This window comes from Aethalodelphis obliquidens, unplaced genomic scaffold (assembly GCF_003676395.1).
Source record: "Aethalodelphis obliquidens isolate GAN/ISIS:26980383/991018 unplaced genomic scaffold, ASM367639v1 scaffold20, whole genome shotgun sequence".
In the NCBI taxonomy this organism is placed as follows: domain Eukaryota; kingdom Metazoa; phylum Chordata; class Mammalia; order Artiodactyla; family Delphinidae; genus Aethalodelphis; species Aethalodelphis obliquidens.
Genome location: NW_020837964.1, coordinates 3,885,900 through 3,906,428, shown reverse-complemented (window position 1 = coordinate 3,906,428; position 20,529 = coordinate 3,885,900). Strand labels below are relative to the sequence as shown.

The 20,529-nt window shown below is 52.3% G+C and overlaps 1 protein-coding gene across 8 annotated transcripts in view; it reads left to right on the top strand.

Annotated features, from left to right (window-relative positions):
* KIAA0513 (KIAA0513 ortholog) overlaps positions 1 to 20,529 on the top strand; it is a 60,367-nt gene that overhangs the window by 22,684 nt on the left and 17,154 nt on the right. For all 8 annotated transcript variants that reach the window (XM_027119082.1, XM_027119083.1, XM_027119084.1 and 5 more), the window contains 3 exons: positions 14,405 to 14,908; positions 16,948 to 17,047; positions 17,833 to 17,906. In XM_027119082.1, coding sequence (XP_026974883.1) covers positions 14,574 to 14,908; positions 16,948 to 17,047; positions 17,833 to 17,906 — 509 coding nt within the window. In that variant the 5' untranslated portion in view covers positions 14,405 to 14,573. The remainder of the gene's footprint in view (positions 1 to 14,404; positions 14,909 to 16,947; positions 17,048 to 17,832; positions 17,907 to 20,529) is intronic.

Here is a 20,529-nt window from a genome sequence, read left to right as displayed (position 1 = left end):
CTCCCTGTTTTTCAGATGAGATCATTTTTATTGATCTGTCTTCATGTTCACTGACTCTTTCCTCTTTTTTTATAAAGAAGTGATTATTTTTTAAAATAAATTTATTTATTTATTTTTGGCTGAGTTGGGTCTTCATTGCTGCGTGCGGGCTTTCTCTAGTTGCAGTGAGCGGGGGCTACTCTTCGTTGCGGTGCGCGGGCTTCTCATGGCGGTGGCTTCTCTTGTTGTGGAGCACAGGCTCTAGACGTGTAGGCTTCAGTAGTTGTGGCATGTGGGCTCAGTAGTTATGGCTCACGGGCTCTAGAGCGCAGGCTCAGTAGCTGTGGCGCACGGGCTTAGTTGCTCCATGGCATGTGGCATCTTCCTGGACCAGGGCTCGAACCTTTGTCCCCTGCGTTAGCAGGCGGATTCTTAACCACTGTGCCACCAGGGAAGCCCGACTCTTTCTTTTATCATATTCATTCTGCTATTGAGCCTATCCAGTGGTTTTAAATTTTTCAGTTACTGGATTTTTTAGTTCTAAAATTTTCATTTGATTCTTCTTCATATCTTTTGTTTCTTTGCTGAGACTTTTTTTTTTTTTTTTTTTTTTTTTGCGATACGCGGGCCTCTCACTGCTGTGGCCCTTCCCGTTGCGGAGCACAGGCTCCGGACGCACAGGCTCCGCGGCCATGGCTCACACGCCCCCCAGCCGCTCTGCGGCATGTGGGATCTTCCCGGACCGGGGCACGAACCCGTGTCCCCTGCATTGGTAGGCGGACTCCCAAGCACTGCACCACCAGGGAAGCCCTTTGCTGAGACTTTTTATCTTTCCCTTTATTTCAAGAATGTTCTTCCTTACTTCTTGGAGTACTTTTTATAGTAACTACTTTGAAGTCTTAGTTAATTCCAATACTTTGTTGTCTTGGCACTGGTATCAGTTGATTATCCTTTCCCATGTGAGTTGAGGATTTTCCTCATTCTTTGTATGTTGAGTGATTTTGGATTGATCCTGAATATATGAATATCACATTATGAGACTCTTGGTCTTGGTTCAGTCCTGTGGAGAATGTTGCCGTCTTTGTTGTAGCAGACGCTCAGCCCATTTGAGTTCAGATTCTAAGTCCCTACCAGCCTTCTGTGAGTTTCAGTATCAATTGTGTGTTCAGAGTCTTCATGGTGCTTTTCAGATCTGCCCCTACGTGTCACTCCGTGGCCAGTGTGGGACCTTGGCAGGGTTCTCTCGTGAAGTTCAGTACCCAGAGTCCACAGTATGCTGTTTAGGGTTCTACCTACACATGCTCATCTCAGGACTGAGCCCGGGGGCTCATACACACTTTATGGGGTTGTTCTCCTGAGCTTCTCCTGTTCCACAGTCTCCCCAGTCCTTTCCGGTTCCAGGGACCCCTTCTGTTTGGTTCTTCAGCCAGAAAGCAGGGGCGTTATTTCTCCTGTTCTGCTACCTTCTTCCTGGGACTTAGCTCACATCTGTGACTAAGCAAGAGAAGGACCAAGAGAGAAAAATTCAGTGGGGTTTTCACCTGCTTCAGCTCCTCCAATTGGAAAGGAGGCTTCCGTCCCGCAAAGTTTTAGGCATCTGTGGACCCCTCTGCTGCTGGGGATTTGCTGGGAGACTGGGGCGTGAGAGCTCCAAGAAGACAGAAGCACAGAAAAGGAAAAGCCCTGGGTTTGGGCTCACTGCCTCTGAGAATTAGGCAACCGCTTCCCTGCTCCCCAAGCCAGGACCAGCCTTCTGGAGCTCCGCTGATACCTGTTTCTGGATATCGGGTCATATTCAGTCCAGGCTGGCGGTCCTGGAGTGGGGAGGTGGCAGGATCACCACCATGTTGGTGGTGCTGCAAATTCTGATTATCTTCCCTCCTCGGCCTGCTACTGTTTACTTTCCAGAGTCCTCCAATAGCTGCCCTGTCCATTCTGCCCACGTTTTATAGCCACACTCAGTGGGTGAGACAGGACGGAGTGTGCTCACTCCATCTCACTCAGAACCATAAGGAAGCCAGAAGACGGGAGTTTTAGAGACGTTCAACAAAAAGTCCAGGTTAAACGGACACATGAGGAAGTCAGAATGTCACTGATGCAGGAGAACTGTGGCTCGTGTGGAGAAGGAGGAAAATAAAAGAGTAAAAGTTGAAGGATTGGGTAGATGGTAACAGAAATAACTGACCTGCAGCATCACGTAAAGGACCGATGGAAGGAACCCTCTCCCTGAGCTTCCCTTACCCCATCGTTGCGTATCTAGCCTTGCACAGTGTGAAGGGGGTTCCTTCTCACCCACTCAGGTTGCCAGGTTGAAGGGAATGGTTTACTGTAAGCAAATGAGCTTTATTCCTCTCCGTTGGGGGTGTCAGGAAATGTACACATAGAGAAGCAGGGAAAGGTCTCTCCGAGATTCAAGAGGCTTTCATCTAGCGTATTTGGGTATTTGTATCCAGGTGGTCACCAATGTGTATAGCCTCGTGCTGCAGAATCCGATCTGGGCTTGATAAAGAATTAATCTCTTAGGGGACCTCCCTGGTGGCTCAGTGGATAAGACTCCGCACTACCAATGCAGGGGCCCAGGGTTCGAGCCCCGGTCAGGGAACTAGATCCCACATGCATGCTGCAACTAAGGAGCCTACCTAGGGCTTCCCTGGTGGTGCAGTGGTTGAGAGTCCACCTGCCGATGCAGGGGACGCGGATTCGTGACCCAGTCCGGGAGGATCCCACATGCCGCGGAGCAGCTGGGCCCGTGAGCCATGGCTGCTGAGCCTGCGCGTCCGGAGCCTGTGCTCAGACGCAACGGGAGAGGCCACAACAGTGAGGGGCCCGCGTACCATAAAAAAAAAAAAGGAGGCTGCCTGCCGCGACTAAGACCCAGTGCAACCTAATAAATAACTAAATCTGCTCCCTGGAAAGGATCTATTAAACAGTAAAAAAAAAAAAAAGAACCTCTTAAAGTAGATCCTCTCTCTCTCTCTCTCTTTCTCTCTCTCTCTCTCTCTCAAATAAAGCAAAGCCTTTATTGCAAGAATAACTCTTGCTTTGTTAAAAGATTTTCTGAATGAGAGGACTGCAGATACCGTTAAGTGTCACTGAATTTCAGTCTCCACGTGTTGACACAGATGAAAGCAAAAACCATCTGAAAATCGTAAGGCAGCACTTCGGAAGTGGCCGTTCTCTCCAGGGTCTCTGATACTGATGTGATCTTTAAAGCCCCCATTGCCCTGTCGATTCATGTACTGAACATTCTTCCAGTGCCTGACATGAATCCCATTCAGAATTCGTACAGTACTTTAGCCATTTGCCTTCTTCTTTTCTGGTTTGTTGTATTAGTTCATTTGATCCTTATGACAACAGTGTAAGGCAGACAGGATAGCTGTGGCGTTGCCCTGTATTATTTTTACATAGTTGTAATTACAGGGAGAATATAAATTTACATCTCGGTTTTTCATTTCCCACATCTTTTTCATTTAACAGAAGTATTTTCACAATGCCATGTTGTCATTATTGCTGTCCTATTTCAGTGGAGTGCCAGAATTAATGTAGCAGAATTGACATAACTTTCTTCTTGTTGAGCGTTTAGTTTATTTTCACTTTTTTTGCTATTATAAAGCATGCTGCATAGAGGTATTTGGGGCCATTTGGGGGGTTAGTTCCTTAGGATAAATTAAATAGATAGACTTAAAAAATATTTTTAAACATGTTTCAACATTAGGGAGGATTTCAAAAGACCACAGATGACCTAGAGAAAGCACCGGTGTGACACAACCACAATTTTCAGATTTCTCCATGTTGCAGAGCAGGTTTTGTATGTGCCAAGAGATTTAGCCAGAGGGAGGTGGGTGGTGTGTATAGGGAAATGAAGAAGGCATTAGCAAAGGCCCAGTGTGTGTCAGAGAGAGGGAAGGAGGAAACTAGCTTGATTATGCAGAAGTTCTGTCTTGAAGAAACCAGCAACCCATGCTTATGTGAGGTTGCTTTTGAATGACAACAGCATCCCCTCTGCATGTGGCCATTGGAGAGCTGCGTGGGCAGCCTTGACCAGCTCCAGATGGCAGAGCTCCTTGACCAGCAGCCAGAGATGAAGCTAACTGGTGACGGACACTAGCGGGTTTCACGCAGAGTGCTTACTGCGGTCTCCAGGTGATCCCACATCCAGGAGGATTTGCCCAGAGCCTCCCCTCCCACGGAGGCACAGATGTCCGTTTGCACGGCTCTTCGTTTTGGCCCTGAGTTGGGCCAGTGGAGCAAAGCACCAACCCCAAAGAGACTAGATGTTGTTCAGTTCCATCCCTCACCCACCTCGGGTCTAGGAGAAGGACCAAGTTTCAGAGCTTTTAGGGAGCCTATCCTAATCCGATGGGGTGCGGCTGTCTTCGTGCCAGGGGTGGGGGAAGTATGCAGTTATTCTGCTACGTTACCCAAAAGGATGGAAGGCCAAGGCCGTCTGTGTCCAGGTCGAATCCGGCCGCCACTGAACCGCCAGCTGCGTCCTTCTCCTCCTAAAGCAGGGCAGCCGCTCACAGAGGGAGGGATGTGCCTCGTGAACTTGAACGTTTGGTTATAATGCAACCACCTGGGTAAGTCAGTGGTGAGAATTAATGGGAAACACCTGTCGCCAGATTCCTCCTTGTGGCCTTAAACTAGCGGGCTCGCCAATTCATTGAAGAACTACCTGCGATGAATTCAACATTAGTAAAGTGCGTAAGGTACATCCACACCCTGGTGGGAGGTGACTTGAGACTTCGAGCAACTTCGGAAAAACGAAGAAATTTCAAAGTCTCAGACTGGGGAGGACCTGTGGGTTTGTAATCATAGTATACCCTTTCCTTCCTCCCTAATCCAGTTGGGGCCCGTTGAATTCCTGGACCCTTCTGATTCGGGCAGTGTGGTGGTGAAAAAGGATTTGCTCTGGAGCCGTCTGCACTGTTGCTGAACCGAGGCAGGCAGAGTCACTAGACTGTAGGGAACTTGTCTCTTCCACGGCCCTTTTCCCCACGCTTAGCACAGTGCCTGGCCCGTCGTGGTGGTTTTAATAGGGACCCAGTGAGGTCAGGTGTGCGGGAACCAGCAGATGGCCCCTTATCTCTTTTTCCTGTGAACTGTGAATATTTTAGACCTTTCCTTTTTCCTGGAGGTCATAAAATAAGAGTTATCTTGGATATAACCATTACGACAGCTGCAGCGGAGAAAAACCTGCCTTAAGTGTCATAAAATGTTATCTCCGGATGGAATTGGCATGAAACCCTAGAGGTCCAGCAGCATCTCCCACTAACAGCGTGCTAACACCTTCTGCTTCCGGCTTCCCATTTGGAAAGGAGACTCTTGAGGGACCACTCCCGGGGCTGGTGGAGACGGCTGCCTTGCTGGGACTCTGTTCTCCCTTCTGGAAGTATGGAGGACAACCTAGTCCCTTGGTCACATAGCCACTCCTCACAGATTTGAATCCGCTGTCTTTTTGTGTGTGTGTGTGGCCACGCAGCATGTGGGATCTTAGTTCCCCGACCAGGGATCGAACCCGCGACCCTCCCACGTTGAAAGCGTGGAGTTTTAACCACTGGCCTGCCAGGGAAGTCCCTGAATTCACTGTCTTGTTTCCCAAGTTACTTACCCCTCAGTAAATCCCCTCGACTTTCTCACCATTGCTCATGTGACACGGTTATCCAGTGGGCTTCTGTTTTTCTTCTCATGTTGGGGGATGCTCTCTGCTTTTTTTACACGTCTTCCAAACATTTATTAAATTAAAATACTTGTGCCAGTTTATTACGTTTTCCAAAATGATGGATCCTGCCGAGTCGCTTTGGGCTTAACGGCTGGGGACAACAAGGCCTGGGTCCCCAGACGTGTTTACTGAGATTTGCTGCCCTAAGAGGAGCTGGTTACTCCTTCCAAGGGGTGGGGTTGGACAGAATGGTCCAGGAGCGGCCTGACGGGCGGAAGCAGAGGTGAGTGAAACCGTCTCTCCTCTTTTGGGTCAGGTGCTTCCGTCAGGGCAGCCCAAGGTCAGTTTCGAGTTTGCTGTTGTTGTCGGCGTCACACCCATTGACTCGTGTGGCACGTGTGCCGCCCGAGAACGAGCTGCCTCTCGACGTTGGACTTGTGAAACTTTGAGTCAGGAGGTCAGACTCCCTCGCTAAGGATTTATGAGTTATTCAGAGACAGAGGCCACACTGTCACCATCTCTTTGCTCCCACAGCAGGCCTGGCACGTGGAAGGCACTTGGCTGGTGCCCAGCGAATGACCACATTCCCCGTCCAGGGGCATCTTTTAGACTCAGCCTCCCTGAGTCTGCCGGAATCTTTTGGGTCCCGACTGTGTCGTTCTCTGAGTTAACTTTCCCTCCGGCTTTCGGCTCCCCACGTTCTCCACCAACATGTTACTGCCCTCAAGTCTGAGTAATTAATGAAGGGGTAGGATACAGCCGGGCTGGAGTCCTTAGCCCATGAGCGGTAGAGACATCTTTCCAAGTTGACGCTGGGGGAGGGGTTCAACCACCATCTTTCTTCAGATTGAAGACCCCGTCAGTTGTAAGATTCACCACTATTTTACGCACAAGGAATTAAGATGCGGTGCTGCCATTTAAACTGTGACATAATGCTCTCTTGTCCCTAGAATCTTATTGTGTCTTTCTTGTAAGAACGCTTATGGAATGACTTGGGCATAGATTATTATGAAGCATCCCTCTTGTCCATAATAAAGAGGAAAATATAAGGAAAATAAGTTGGTTAAAGGGCTTCTGAAGCTTCCTCACATTCGGAGGCCTGTTCTGCAGTTGCCTCAGAGCCGTTGAAGTGCATGGGTTTCTGTAACATACCATCCTCTCTGCCATCCGCGTGCCCTTTACGGGTCCACTTCCCTTTGGGGAGGAGGGGAGCTCGGGGGAGGGGGACGAGGTGGGGGCTTGTCGTGTTCTATCCCCTGAGGTGGGTGGTGGATTTAGGGGGGAGTCCACTGTGTGGGAATTGATTCACTTTGAGTGATGTGACTACAATTTATGTGTTTTGAATTGATTTTTAAAATTAAAGAGTAGAAGAGGCTCTACTCCTGTCTCTGGACAATGACAGCTGTATCCCAGCGGGCCTGGCTGGGAGCGACGCTCAGACACATCTGATTTCAGAGGTCTTAAAGTGCCAGAAAAGTGCATTTTAGGATAACGAGATACAGTATGGATGAAACCACCTAATTACACAGCATTCAGGCCACATTGTTCTGTTTTGTCCTCAGAGCTGTAATGCGTTTGTCTAGTATCTTGCTAAAGCCCTTGTGCTGTTTCCACTGTGTTCCCTTGATTGGCGGGTCTGTAAGACTCACACACACTCACACACACACACACACACACACACACACACACACACACGCGTGCGAGTGAGGCTCTAGAGCTCATTCCCTTTTGAAACCAGGTTACGTATGTCCCTCTCCCTCCCCCACCCGTCCTCCCTCCTTCCTTGAGGATGAGAGCTCATGGCTGGGAGACTCCCTGCGGAGGCTGTGGGTTGTGATTCCTCACCAGCTGCTCGGTTCCCGTCTCCTTAACCAGTGTGGGCTCTGATCCCGAATAAACCCCTGGAGCTGGCGCCTCAAGCAGGGCTTTGGGGTCGCCCCTTCCCTGCACCCCTCCAGCTCTAGTTCTGTTTCGATCACCAAATCGGAATGTTGGCGCAAGCGCTCTTCAGAGAATTCTGCCGTGAATGGTGGCGATTGGTGCTTGCCAGAGCCCCGGGGGACATCTGATGTTTGAGGGAGAGGGACCCTCATGGGCATATTATTAACTATGACGTCTCCAGGTCTGTGACGCTCCATCCCTGCGCCACCGAGGAGATCTTACCTTCACCCAGTAGCGTGCTCCAACCGACAAATACCTGCTCCAAATGCATGTAACATGTGCTTTCAGATTTTTGGAGAGCCATTTAAAAAATGTATGTTTCAGCATCTCTGTATCTTTTACAGAACCTGTTAGAGACTTCCACTGTAATAATCAGTGTCTTTTCATATGAGGATCTTCTTGACAAATTGATTTTTAAGTTCGGTATTTGGATAAAGTTCACATACAGATGAGTTTGTCGGAATGAAAAGAATTTGTGACCCGGTGTGATTCCCATTTTTGCTTTGGCTGCCAGGAAGCTCCACTACATTTGTTGCCCGACTGCAATAATGGGTTTCGATTCCACTGGCCTGAGGTTGCCCTAGATCCACATTGACTGGACGTAAATCTACGTCTGAACGGTTGCGCGAACACACTGACATCTGAAAGCATGCTGACACTTCTTACTCGACACGTATTCATTCTTCGGAATGACTCTTGTCTCCTAGCCCCAAGTAGCGCCACATTTCTTCCTGATTCCAAGGCAGTGTCAGTTATCACCCAGCCAGAAAGCGCTGAGCGGATTTATCCGTCTGTAGGGCTGCGCTGTGACCAGCCCCTGGCAGAGGCAAATGGAGGTCCTTGTTAGGGTCTCGCTGCAGGAGAGGTTCTGAGCGACAGGAAGCGAGTTTCCACGAGCCTCAGTTGTGGCTGCGGTCCACCTGGGGTCTCTCCTCAGCCCCGCCTCCCTGGCCAGCCCACAGGGTCTCTCTGTGACCTGTGACCTATGAGCAGGAGGGGTGCCCGGGGAACAGATGCAGATGGAGGTGCAGGAAGAGCCTGTGTGCTGTGAGGCTGATTGTTTGTGGCAGGCCAGGGAGGTGTGGAAGTGGTACCTGCACCCCGTGCTGCTGGGACCCTGCCAGGGCACAGGCGGGCGCATGGGGAGGGGAGGAGGGCTCTGCAGAACCTTAAGGTTTGCAGTCCATCCATCGTGTCCTCAGCAGTCTCTACAGGGCGAAGGAAGCAGCAGCGGGTTGAAAGGTCTCCCTTATTTCCTCTCCCTCTCCTCTCCTCCAGCTATTCCAGTGAGGCACAGTTTTCCTGGAAACCGTGCATTATAAGTCCTCTCATAGCTGAACCGAAACAGATAACAGTAATGTAATCATCGATCAAGTTCACTTGTCTCCCCTCCTCCCTGCAGCCAAACGCAGACGGCCTGTCGACCTTCTGTCAGGTCCATTTGAAGTAAAACACACCTCGGGAGAGCAGAGCAGACCCTCTCCACTGGGGTCCCCTGCAGGTTTGTAGCTGTCACGAGAGGGACAGCCACTAGCTAGGTGCCAAATAAACATCCGGATTTCTCTCGCCGTTGAAATGGTAAAAAAAAAAAAAAAAAAAAAAAAAGGGTTTGCCTTTTGACCAAAACCAGAAGGGCATCCACGAGAATGGAGATGGGATTTTGTCGGCCTGGGGGGACCAGGAGCTTTTTCTCCCTCTTCTATTTCCAAATCTTTCTCTAACGATACATTGACGATAAAGGGAAAAGAAAATAGTCTCCACAAGCTTGACTTGAGTGCTGGGGAGAAACCATCTAACAAATGTGTGTGAAGCCCTACATCAGGTTCTCGGCCCCAGCGGCAGGGAAGGTGTTTGTTGGGCGTGGCCCGGGCTTGCCTTCTAGGCCAGCGGTCCCCAGCCTTTTTGGCACCAGGGACCGGTTTCGTGGAAGACCATTTTTCCACGGACTGGGGGCCGGGGGCGGGGGCGATGGTTCAGGCGGTAGCGCGAGCAATGCGGAGCCGCAGATGAAGCTTCGCCCGCCCGCCCGCCGCTCATCTCCTGCCGTGCGGCCCGGTTCCTAACAGGCCGCGGCCCGATACCGGTCCATGGCCCGGGGGCTGGGGACCCCTGTTCTAGCACACAGCACAGACTGGGGAAGGCGATTCGGCAGCCCCAGCAGAGCCTCACTGCTGTGCGGGCCTCTGACCCTCAGCTCCACTTCTAGAGACGCACCCGCAGGAGAGCATCAGAGAGGCTGCTGCAGGGCCCACGTGGTGACTTGAGAGCCTGGGCTCGGCGTTCACCTGAGTTTTGACTCTGGGCCCCGTCACTTCCTAGCTGTGTGCGGGGGTGGGGGTGGGGGGCCTCCTGCTTCCCCACCCCCGCCTCGATTCTCTGATGCTGTGAAAGGAGGGGCGGGTGGGGTGGAGGGAGCCTGAGCCAGCGTGTGGGCTGTGCTGGTCCATTGAGGCTTGCCGTCTCTTCTTGTGGTGGGAGGAGCAGCACGTCTGTTGGCTCTGGGACAGTAAAGGAGAGGGAGCTGCCTGAGACGGATGGCAGAGGCAGAGTTCCAGAAGGTTCCGGAGCCTCCCCCGGCCCCGGGAGCCTGTGTGATTGCCCAAGGTCAGCCTGCTGGAGGAGGGCTCAGTCTGGGCACGCCGGGGGCTGGGGAAATCAGGGTTTGAGCAAAGACCCTGAGGATGTGGCGCAGCAGCCACAGACGGCAATCTCCTTCCGAGTTCCTGCCGCAGCTGGGGCCCCGTGGTGCGGGGATGTGGGCGGGAGGCGGGGCAGGAGGTCAGGAAACCTCCCCCCGAATGCGCCGGCCGGGACCACCTCCCCTGGCCCCCTTGCGCTCGTTCTCTTCTCCAAACTGCTGCCACGGCTGCCTGCCCATCACCCTGAGAACTCAGTCGAGGCTCCTAGTGTCTCACCTGGCCCCCCTTGCCAACCTCCTCCCCCCTCAGCCTTCCCAGTTCCTGAACTTTCCGAAGTCATGGCTGCCGAGGGCCTCTGTGTGGGCTGTTCCTCCACCCAGACCCCTGTCCTCTGCTCAGAAGACAGCCTTCTCGAGCCTTCTCGGCTGGCCCAGCCCCCCTCCATCTCAGCTCAGATATCTACCTCCCTGACCCCCAGTCCGAAGAAGCCCCCTCTCAGCGCTCAGAGACGTGGGCTGACTTAGAATTTTAGCCTAATTTGATGGGTAGAAGCTTCTGCCATAGGGCCTAAGAGGTGAATTGTAAAGATGCGGTTGCAGGGAGGTCTGTTTGGCTGCAAGTCTGTAGAAAGCATTTTAAACATCCACGCTGTCTGTTTGCAGAGATTCCACTGTGATTTAAAACCCTGAGTCTCAGAGCCTGTGGCCCTGCAGTGGGTCTGGGGACCTCCTTGTACACAGGACAGAGCAGAGGGATTGAGTGCAATCCGCAGACACGTTCTCTTTGGTCCATGATGGGTTTTGAAATAAATTTAAATTAGTTGCCAGTGTTGAAGACGTGGAAGATTTCATGAAGTGGATTTCAGCACTTTTATAGAAAGCTCTTTAGATCTGATCCCGCTGGGCCCACGATCCTGAGTGGCAGCCGCTGGCTGGCCCTCCTCGGGGACAGTGCAGTCAGTCCCCACTGGGCCCACTTCCTCTGTGTTCTGCAGCTAGGAGAGCACGGGTAGTCGAGTGAGGTGTGTGATCCTGGTGTCTTGAGAGTGACCATCACCTTGTCCTGGACAGAGGCCCGTAATTATGTTTCCTTCCTGGTGAAAGAGGGTGGGGTCACTTCCAAGGCCCTTAGCATAAGTGGCCACTTCACCTGCATCTCAGCTCCGGGAGCAAGGTTGGCTGAGAGATGAGATCCCAGGCAGAGGGACCCGCACTCTGCAGCCCATGCTGCCCACATGGCGCCCAGGACTGGGCCCCCCGTCAATTTTGCTTCCTCTCCTGCAGGGCCAGGCCCCTCACCTTGTCCACTCCTTCCTGAGCCCACAGAGGAGGCTTCTGGGAAAGGATGACTCATGCACTCCCCGAATTTCCAAGCTAGAAAGGCGCTGGGAGAGCGCCTTGGGCCGGACCAGAAATAGCCGTAACCATTGGGTCTGACCTTGCCCCTCCTGTGCTGTCAAGTTCTGCTTTGGTAAATAGATGCTGCCCTTCAGACCAACCACCTGAAATGTTGCAAGATACAGTAACTTGTTTCCTTTTCCTCTGAATTTTTATTGATTGTAAACTCCACTGTTAATGATAATAAAATAAAAAGGGGCGGTTATCTCGGTGCCAGCACTGTAATACATTTCTATCTCCTTTTTCAGTCCTTTTTCACGTGTATACGTGATTGTAATTATAGTACAATTAAAATTCACTCACTTCAGTATTTCTAGCACCCAAAACAAGAGGTTGGCCTGCAATAGGATTCAGTAAGTATTTGTTGATTGTGGAATATTTGTTTGACTATAAAGTGAGCATTTTTCTAATTGCATCATACACTGATTACCATTACATCAAGTTGTTAGAATATATTTGCCACTTTACTATATTTAGATTTTTTTCCCCTATTTTTCAGGACGATAACTAACGTCGTAGCGAGCGTTTTTCTCCACATAACTGTTTTTGACTGTTTGGAATTATCTTCTCAGAATAAATTCCAAGCATTTGAATTCTCGGATCAGAGGAGAGAAAAATAAGAATTATAGAAATTGCTTTCTAAAGTCTTATTTATCCCTATTGCCGGGATTGTTTGAGAATATTAGTTTTATCTTAATCTCATCTGCTTTGGGGTTATAATTTTCAAATTTTTGCTTATTTTGTAGTATAAGCAGGTACCTAATTGTATTGATTCGCCTATCTATACGTGCGGTTATTAGTATGGGTTGAAGAATTGTCTAAGCACTTAATAATAATACTTCCTCTTGTGTGCCATGCCTATTTGAGTAGTTTGTGTATCTATTAGAATATAGATTTTTAGTTGGATTTGGGTGAATTTATCATACAGATATGATTAACTCAATTTTCCTATCATAGTGGCTGCAAACATTTTCCTAGTGTGTGATTTTCCATTTTTAATATCCAGTGAGTCATTATAGGTGTCATTTTCTGTTCTTTGGAGAGTCTGTGAGTGTGGTTGCCAGAAGGACCTTAGAGATCTAACCTGACCTCAGTGTCTGACGGGGACTCTGGCCCAGAGAGCAGAGACCACAGCTCACCGGCCCTGCTGGCGAGAAGGGGCCAGGGCTACCCTGGCCCTGGCCCAAGACTCCTTAGTCTGTGTTGCCACCTGAGCTCCTAAGACTCCCTGTTGCTCTCCTGGCCCAGAAAGTTCTTTTGAGCTGAGGTGTATGCGTCTCTGTTTTGGACCAAGGCGGGCTTTGTAGGACTTTCCGAAGGGGGGCGGTTGCCACTCCAGTGACACGGAGCCAGCCATTCCATCCTTCCGACTCAGGGCATCTAAAAATATCCCGGGCTGGGGAATTTGGAGGAGCCCGTAATCGATTTGTGAACATGAAGCTCTTAACGGGCAGTGAATGCAGCTTTGATATTGAATTACCCTCAGAAGATGCATTCGTTTCACAGTATCGGCAGCCACCTGTCTGCCAGGTGTTGTCCTAGATATTTGGGGTCTGTAGAGGTGGAGGATAGGGGCAGTGCCCAGGATCAAGTTGGATTCTTACATCAGGAGGGCTTTAACTTACTGCTTAGCTGTCTGCCCATCGTCATAGGGGAGGGAGCCCCAGAATTGGCAGGTGACCCCTGAACTGACCAGCAGGAGACTGGTTTAGAAGCCAAGATCCTAATCCCAGCTCTGCCTACACCGTTGACTTCCCGACTCTTAGAGCGTGTTCACGGTCAGGTCTGGTCATCCATTCAGCAAACGTCCAGTGGGCCCTTAGTTAGGTCTCTGTGCCGGGCACTCGCATGGCTACCAAGGTGGCTGAGGCATGGTCCGACCCTCAGGGGATTGTACTTCGGTGGGACAAACAGAAATGCCCACATCTACCTGTGAAACAAGCAGACTTAGAAATGAGTGTAAGTAAAATGCCAGTGGGGCCACACAGGAATCAGTAAATAGTTTGCACAGGGTTTGAGTGAAGCTTCTCAGAAGAGATGGCACTAAGCCGGGCCTCGAGGGATGAATAGAACTCCGGTTGGGGCTGAGGGAGGAAGATGGGGGAGAAGGGAGAGGACCGTCCAGGACCCTCCGCGCCACGACTGCAGGGGGCGCGGGTTCAGTCCCTGGCTGGGGAACCAAGATCCCGCATGCTGCGCGGTGCGGCCAAAAACCAATGAAAATCATTTTTTAAAATGTGCCAGCAGATCTTGTGTCTGGTGAGGTGCTTAAAAAAGAAAAGAAAGAAACCATGGGAGGGTTTAGGGGGATGATGAGAGGGGACATATATCCGACAGCCAGGAAGGTGCTGGGTCTTGAGTGGGAAAATGCTAAGAAAGGAACCCGGGAAGGAAGAGACGTGGGCCTTGGAGACTCGTGTGCTTAGCGTGTGCCTGACGACACCGTCTTCAGTGGTTGGTGACCCAGCAGGAGTGGGCGGCAGACGGCCATCTGCGGTGATTTCTGTTCTGACTGGCCTCAGCCTGGTCGGCCAGAGTCGGGAGAGGGCCGGGGGGTGCAGCCCCCTCGAGGTCTCCTTGCTTAGTTCGGAGAAATCCTGACGGATGGTGTGTGTTTGTTCATTGTTTGCCCACCATATGGGCAGTAGGAAGATGACGTCAGCAGACAGGTGGCCCAAATTCTGGAAGTTTGGAGCCTCTTACAGGGCATTCGTGCCCTAATTCTTTACCGTTATATGAACAGAAGCTCTCGTGGTGATGATGACGTGTCTCTGCTTCCATTCCAGATGCCTTAGGGCCCCGTGGGCCGCCCCAGAGGACTCAGTCCCGGTGGCCAGCGGCTCCCAAGCAGCTCACGTGCGCTCAGCCTCAGGCTCCCGCTGACGCACCTGGGAACCTCGCTCACCAGCCCCCACCTGGCATCCTTGCCGGCAGTGCCCCCCACCCCCCCCAGCCATGGAGGCCCCCGAGGTCCCCGTGGGCTCGCTGATTGACTTCGGGGCCGGGGCCAAGCCATCCACCTCCTCGCCCCTGGGGATGCTGTCCCCAAAGCTGCAGGACGGGGACAGCTCCCCGGGCGAGGGTGCGTCGGAGAGTGAGACCACGGAGTCGGCCGACAGCGAGAACGACATGGGCGAGTCGCCCTCGCACCCCTCCTGGGGCCAGTGCCGCCGCTGCTCTTCCAGCGAGTCCTTCTCCTCCAACCAGAGCACCGACTCGGCCAAGGATGCGGAGCTGCTGGAGCTCCGGGAGTTCATGCGCGGCTACGTGGAGAAGATCTTCTCCGGAGGGTGAGCCCCTCGCAGGGCGCCACCGGCCGGGGCTCCAGGCCTCACAAGCTGCTGGGCCCCTCGCGTCTCCGCCCCACCCCAGTGCACGTAGGCCCCCTTGGGGAGCTTCTGCCACTCCCTCCCTCCGCTCAGGGCCCTGGCTTTGCTCCCGCGGCACCTCAGGTGAGCCCCCACGGGCACGCCTTCAGAGGTGGTTGTTAGCTGGCAGTGACTTAGGGGCAGTACAAGGCCAGGAGGTTTCAGTTACCCGCAGCCCTTGGGACGCTCTCGGGCAGCTGAGCCTTAAGCAGCTGCTAGGACGGGGACCCACCCTCGCACCTCTTTCTGGCCTCGCGTTGGTGGTTCTTGACAGTGCAAACAACGAGCAGTGACAGTGGTAGCACAGGTGGGACCTGGAGTGAGAGCGGAGGCCGAGGAGCCGGGAATCTGACTCACGGCTGTGGCGTCTCAGCAGCGGAAAGGGGAGCATGCCGCAAACTCGGTTCAGGCCTCAGGCCTTGACGGCTGGTCTTGCATCGTTCACAGCGGTGCGCGAAATGCTGGCGGTCCTGCCCCTCAGGTCGTCTCTGGGACCCGCAGCATCAGCATCGCGGGGCGGGGGGGCTGAGAAATGCAGAGTCGTGAGCCCCACCTGACCCACGGAGTCAGCACCTGCATTTCAGTGAGGCCTCTACCCGTGCACACATTGCGGCCTGAGGCGCTCTGGCTGAAGGGACCCTTTTCCAATGTCTAAAGCGTAAGAAGAATTTCCGCTTGTTGACGCCACGCACCGAGGATGTTCCTCCCTGCTGAGGTTTAGGCCCCTGGTTTGTTAACTGGCAAGGTTGCTTTCCACCTTTCCCAGGTGTGCCTCTGTCTTCTCTGCAGTTAGAAGGGGGAGGAGTTCTAGGATCCTAATATTTGACTGTCCCCAGACTGCTTTTATGTTTGATTTTGAATGCATTCTGGGAGAGCGGTAGATGTGGCTTCCTACTCATTTTGTTTGACTGACACCGAAATTAGTCAGCTTTTTCTGAGTACACCCAGTTCATGCAAAGGGGAGAAAGCCCAGAAGCTCACTAATTTGCCGGGAAGGCCAGTCTAGATTTGTGACAGGCAGTCGGCAACATGGAACGTGGACAAGTAAGTCAGATGCCTCTTTAAGAGCTTTCCACAACTCCCTGCAAACGCCCGGCAAATTCTCACATGTCATCTGGTGTCGGTACTTGGGATAAGTGAGACCAAGATGTTTTCTATAAAACCTTAAATGAATGAAACTGCAGAAGCCAGTGGATCCTCAGCCTCCTGCTTCCCCCTTTTAGTCGTTACATTTGGGGTAGAGTACTGCCCCCCCCCCCCACGAAGATGATTGGAAGTGGTTTGAGATCAAGTGAGCATGTTGTCCACCCTGGCGGGGGTGACCCCCAGGCCTGGGGTTCCCCGATCTTCACCCCTCACACAGAGCCGTGGAGAGTCAGAGAGCAGACCGGCTCTTCCGAAGTGCAGAGGAATAAGCAACCGTGTCCTCCTCCTGATGGCTGGAGGTGGTGTCAGACCTCTTGCGTTTCGTGGCCCCAGTGGGTCCTGCTGAGACTGAGCACATTAGGAATTCCTGAATCCAGTCGATGGCTCCGTGCCGACCTCAGCAGCAAAGATGGGGGGCGGTAGGATGAGCTGGAGAGCCAAGCCCTCGCAGAGTTATGGAACCCTTGTGAGTACCCAGACCTCACTGAGGCAGGAGGTCGGGGGAATGCACGTGGGCTTTGGAGCCAGGAGGTCTGGATGGGGCTCCCACCTGCCACTCCCCAGCTGTGTGTGATCCTCCGAGCCGGGCTTCTCATCCTGGAAACAGAAGTAATAGTGTTTCCTCTCGGGGTTGCCCGGAGGCTGAGATGAGCGTCCGCACTTGGCCGGGGCGAGTTACCGTCGGGGTTCCGTGGTGCGGATGCCGAGGGCCGACCGCACTTAGGAGTTCCTCTCCTTCCTCTTTCCCTACTGTAGCCATTTTTGTTGCAGAGGATTAAAGCTTTCCTGTCTTTTCCCTTTGCCCGCTTTTCCAGAGAGGACTTGGACCAGGAGGAGAAAGCCAAGTTCGGAGAGTACTGCAGCAGTGAGAACGGAAAAGGCCGGGAATGGTTTGCCCGGTACGTGAGCGCCCAGGTAAGAGGGGTGACGTGGGGCTGTGGTGTGGGGCAGCCCACCCGCTCTGGAGAAGGGAGTTGAGGAAAATGATCCCACCGGAAAAAGAGTAAAGCTCGTCTAGAGATGTTATAAAGTCTAATTAGAATAGTGGAAGATGCCCCGCTAGAAAGGAATGCTGGGCTGTCAACCTCATGAAATTCCAGAAAAGTTCGCTTTTTTAAAGACCAGCGCATGGGCTATGTCCACACATGTTTTTATTAAATAACCTACAATATTCCATTTTTGTAAAGATAAAATATTCAAGAGAATGACAGCCATGTATGTAAGCTCAGATAAACAGTAAGTTTTAAAAACAGCCAGTAGGTTCTTTTTATTTTTTTCCTGTAAAGTGGATTAAGTTCTTTGTTTTTAAAGTATTTTTTGGTCACAAATAATTTATTCTTCCAAGAAAAATTAGAAAATACAGATAAGCAAAAATAGAGAAACTGCCCATACCTCACCCACCCAGAAAACAGCCAGCATTGTCATCTTGGGGTCCCATCCCTCTGTAGTTTCCCACACGTGGGTGAGCGCGCGAAGCTCCTAGTTTTAAAAGTCTCACAAGGAGACGCAGGAAACACCTGAGTGATGGTCGGGGGTGGGGCAGCCCTCTGCTGGGTCCCGGTCTCTGGGTAGCAGGGCCTGTCCTGGGCTCGAGCCCCAGCTGTGTTTAGAGATGCTGGGCGGGGTGAGCACGCAGCCCCTCTGAGCTGGGTGCACCTCCTCCAGCGGCCGCCTGACGCGGCTGCCCTCTTCCCGGACAGCGCTGCAACTCCAAGTGCGTCTCGGAGGCCACCTTCTACCGCCTGGTGCAGTCCTTCGCGGTGGTCCTATTTGAGTAAGTGATGCTGCGGCTTAGCGCCTCCGTCCTGACCTCTCGTCCTCCCTCCCTCCCCACCTGGGAGACCCCAATCGTGAGAACCAGACGCATGCGTCATCAGCTCAATTGCTCCCCTCCCCCACCACCTCCCCTGCCCCGCGGCGGCAGCATTGTCTGGAAGTCGTGACCAGTATCCAGTATCTCGCGGGTGGGGGGCGGCGGCGGGGAGTGAGCGGTCCCCACCTGACAGCAGCGGGCCCCGGGACAGGCTGTGATTACACAGCGGCCCTGCCCTCCTCCAGCTGAGGTCTGGGGTTCTCTGGATTTCCTGTGGTGAAGTACTCTAAAACGGGTCACCGCCCACTAATGAGATGGTTGGGTGGCATCGCTGCCCTGAGGTCTAACGAGGCACCACTGGGGCCTTTTATCACCGAGGACAGCATGGGCTGGGGAGAAGGGCCCCCCACCTCCGTGTGGCCGGGGGGGCCGGCCACCTGCCTTGAGGGGCTCCTGCTGAGGCCCGCACATGGCTCTAGGACTCCTGACCCTCTTCCTACATCCTGTCGTGCATCAGAGCCGCACGCGCCCTCCGCAGTGTGAACCGGAGCGGCCGTGTCTACCTGGGGGATCGTGTGGGTGGGGGAAATGCGTGGGGCAGGGAGGGAAGCTCTGACCCTGATCTGACCTTCGGTTGAGCCCGCTTTCCCCCCTCACCTCAGTGTGGCCTCGGAGCAGGTCCTGGTCCCCTGGCTTAGGCCGTGGCCACTTCTCTGTGTCTCTGTGTCCTTCCAGGCCTGAAAACTCCTCCTTTCCTGTTCCTTCCCCTTCTTCTCCCAACAGAAATGTAGCTGCTCTCTTGATTTTAATTCCCTGTCTCGGTGTCTCCCCAACTTTCTCTGTCCCCCATGCACACGGGGCATGTACTAGAGGAAAATGGCCCAAAGAGAGGAGCCCCTGTTTTTTCCTGCACTTGCTCTCAGAATGTCCCAAGATCAGGGTGTGCTCCCCAGGGGTGGGGGCGGGGATCTGGGTCTGGGAGCTAGTGTGGGTGGAGGGACGAGAGGCCCTCACTGAGGTAGCCAAGGGCCCACGCTTGCTTGCCTCGGGAGCTTCAGTAAAAGAGCCCCAGGGGGTCGGGGGTCAGTGTGGTCTCCTGCCCCAAAGACCCTTTGACCTCGAGACGTTTGCATCCATAATTTTCAGGAACCTGTGTTTTGTGTAGATGGTGCCTGTCTGCATGGTAACGTGCTTATCTAATTCTCAATTTTTCTTCCAGTTTTTCCTTAAGTAAGCAAACTGGTAGGTGGTGGGGGGGGTGTAGTTAACCTCAAGTTCCAACCCTGCCAAAACACAGAATCTTTCATTACTTTGTCTGTGAGCGTATATTTTTTTTATGTGGTTGCAAAAAAAAAAAAAAAAAAAAAGAACTTACAGAAGTTTAGTTTTTTAGATTTATTATTTTTATGTCAAAAAGATAAACAAAAATGACCCTCATCCCACATCTAGATAATTTCTGTTGATTTTCTTTCTTTAAGTAACACTAGTCCAAGGTGAAAAACTAAACAGGAAAGGAAAGTACGTGAGGGAACAGGATGGAGAGGCACAGAAGCCTAAGAGGGAAAGGAGGTGTTCTTTCACACTCTCTTCTCTCACTTTTCGTCCATCTCTCAGTGATAACCGTCTTAATAAAGCACATACCAGCAAATAGATATTTTTTCTAAAAATGCAGTACTGGGCTTCCCTGGTGGCGCAGTGGTTGAGAGTCCGCCTGCCGATGCAGGGGACATGGGTTCGTGCCCTGGTCCGGGAAGATCCCGCATGCCACGGAGCGGCGGGGCCCGTGAGCCATGGCCACTGAGCCTGCGCGTCACATGCCGCGGAGCAGCTGGGCCCGTGAGCCATGACCGCTGGGCCTGCGCGTCCGGAGCCTGTGCTCCGCAACGGGAGAGGCCACAGCAGTGGGAGGCCCGCGTACCGCAAATAAAAAGGCAGTACTGTGCGTTTGCACTCAGTGCTGCGTCTGTAACAGCTGTGAGGTGTTCTAATACGTGAACGTACACATGCTCCATAATTAATTTGGCTCCTGCCCTGTCGATGGGCATTTAGCTGACTCCTCATTTTCTTCTCTAATTTGCAGCGCCACAGTGCACATCACCGTAGCTTCTGCCACTGTAACAGTACAAATTCTTAGTGGCAGACAGACCCTCTCTTTGAAGTGTTTCCCCCCTTTTTTGTTTGCTAAATTGAATGGATCCACGTATATCTCATGCTCTCAATGTAGTAAGTGTAATATAATATAGTAAGTATTAATATAATCCTTTATATTTGTAGGATATTGTTTAGCATAGCAAAGGTTCTGGCGCGTCATACTTTAATTTGATTTTCAGCAAGTGGTGTAGGGTACGTAGGTATTCATATTCCCAGTCATTCTCAGGGTGCTGTCCCTGGGCCAGGAGCCTCAGAGCATCAGCTTCCCAAGGCGGTTTGTTAGAAATGCACATTCTCAGGCCCTGCCCCAGACCTGCTGACCCAGAGACTCCGGGGTGGGCCCAGCAATCCACATCTTCACATGGCCTCCCCCACTCCCCCCTGCCAGGGGACTCTGCTGCTGCCCACATCGGGGGGGTGGGTATCATCTAAG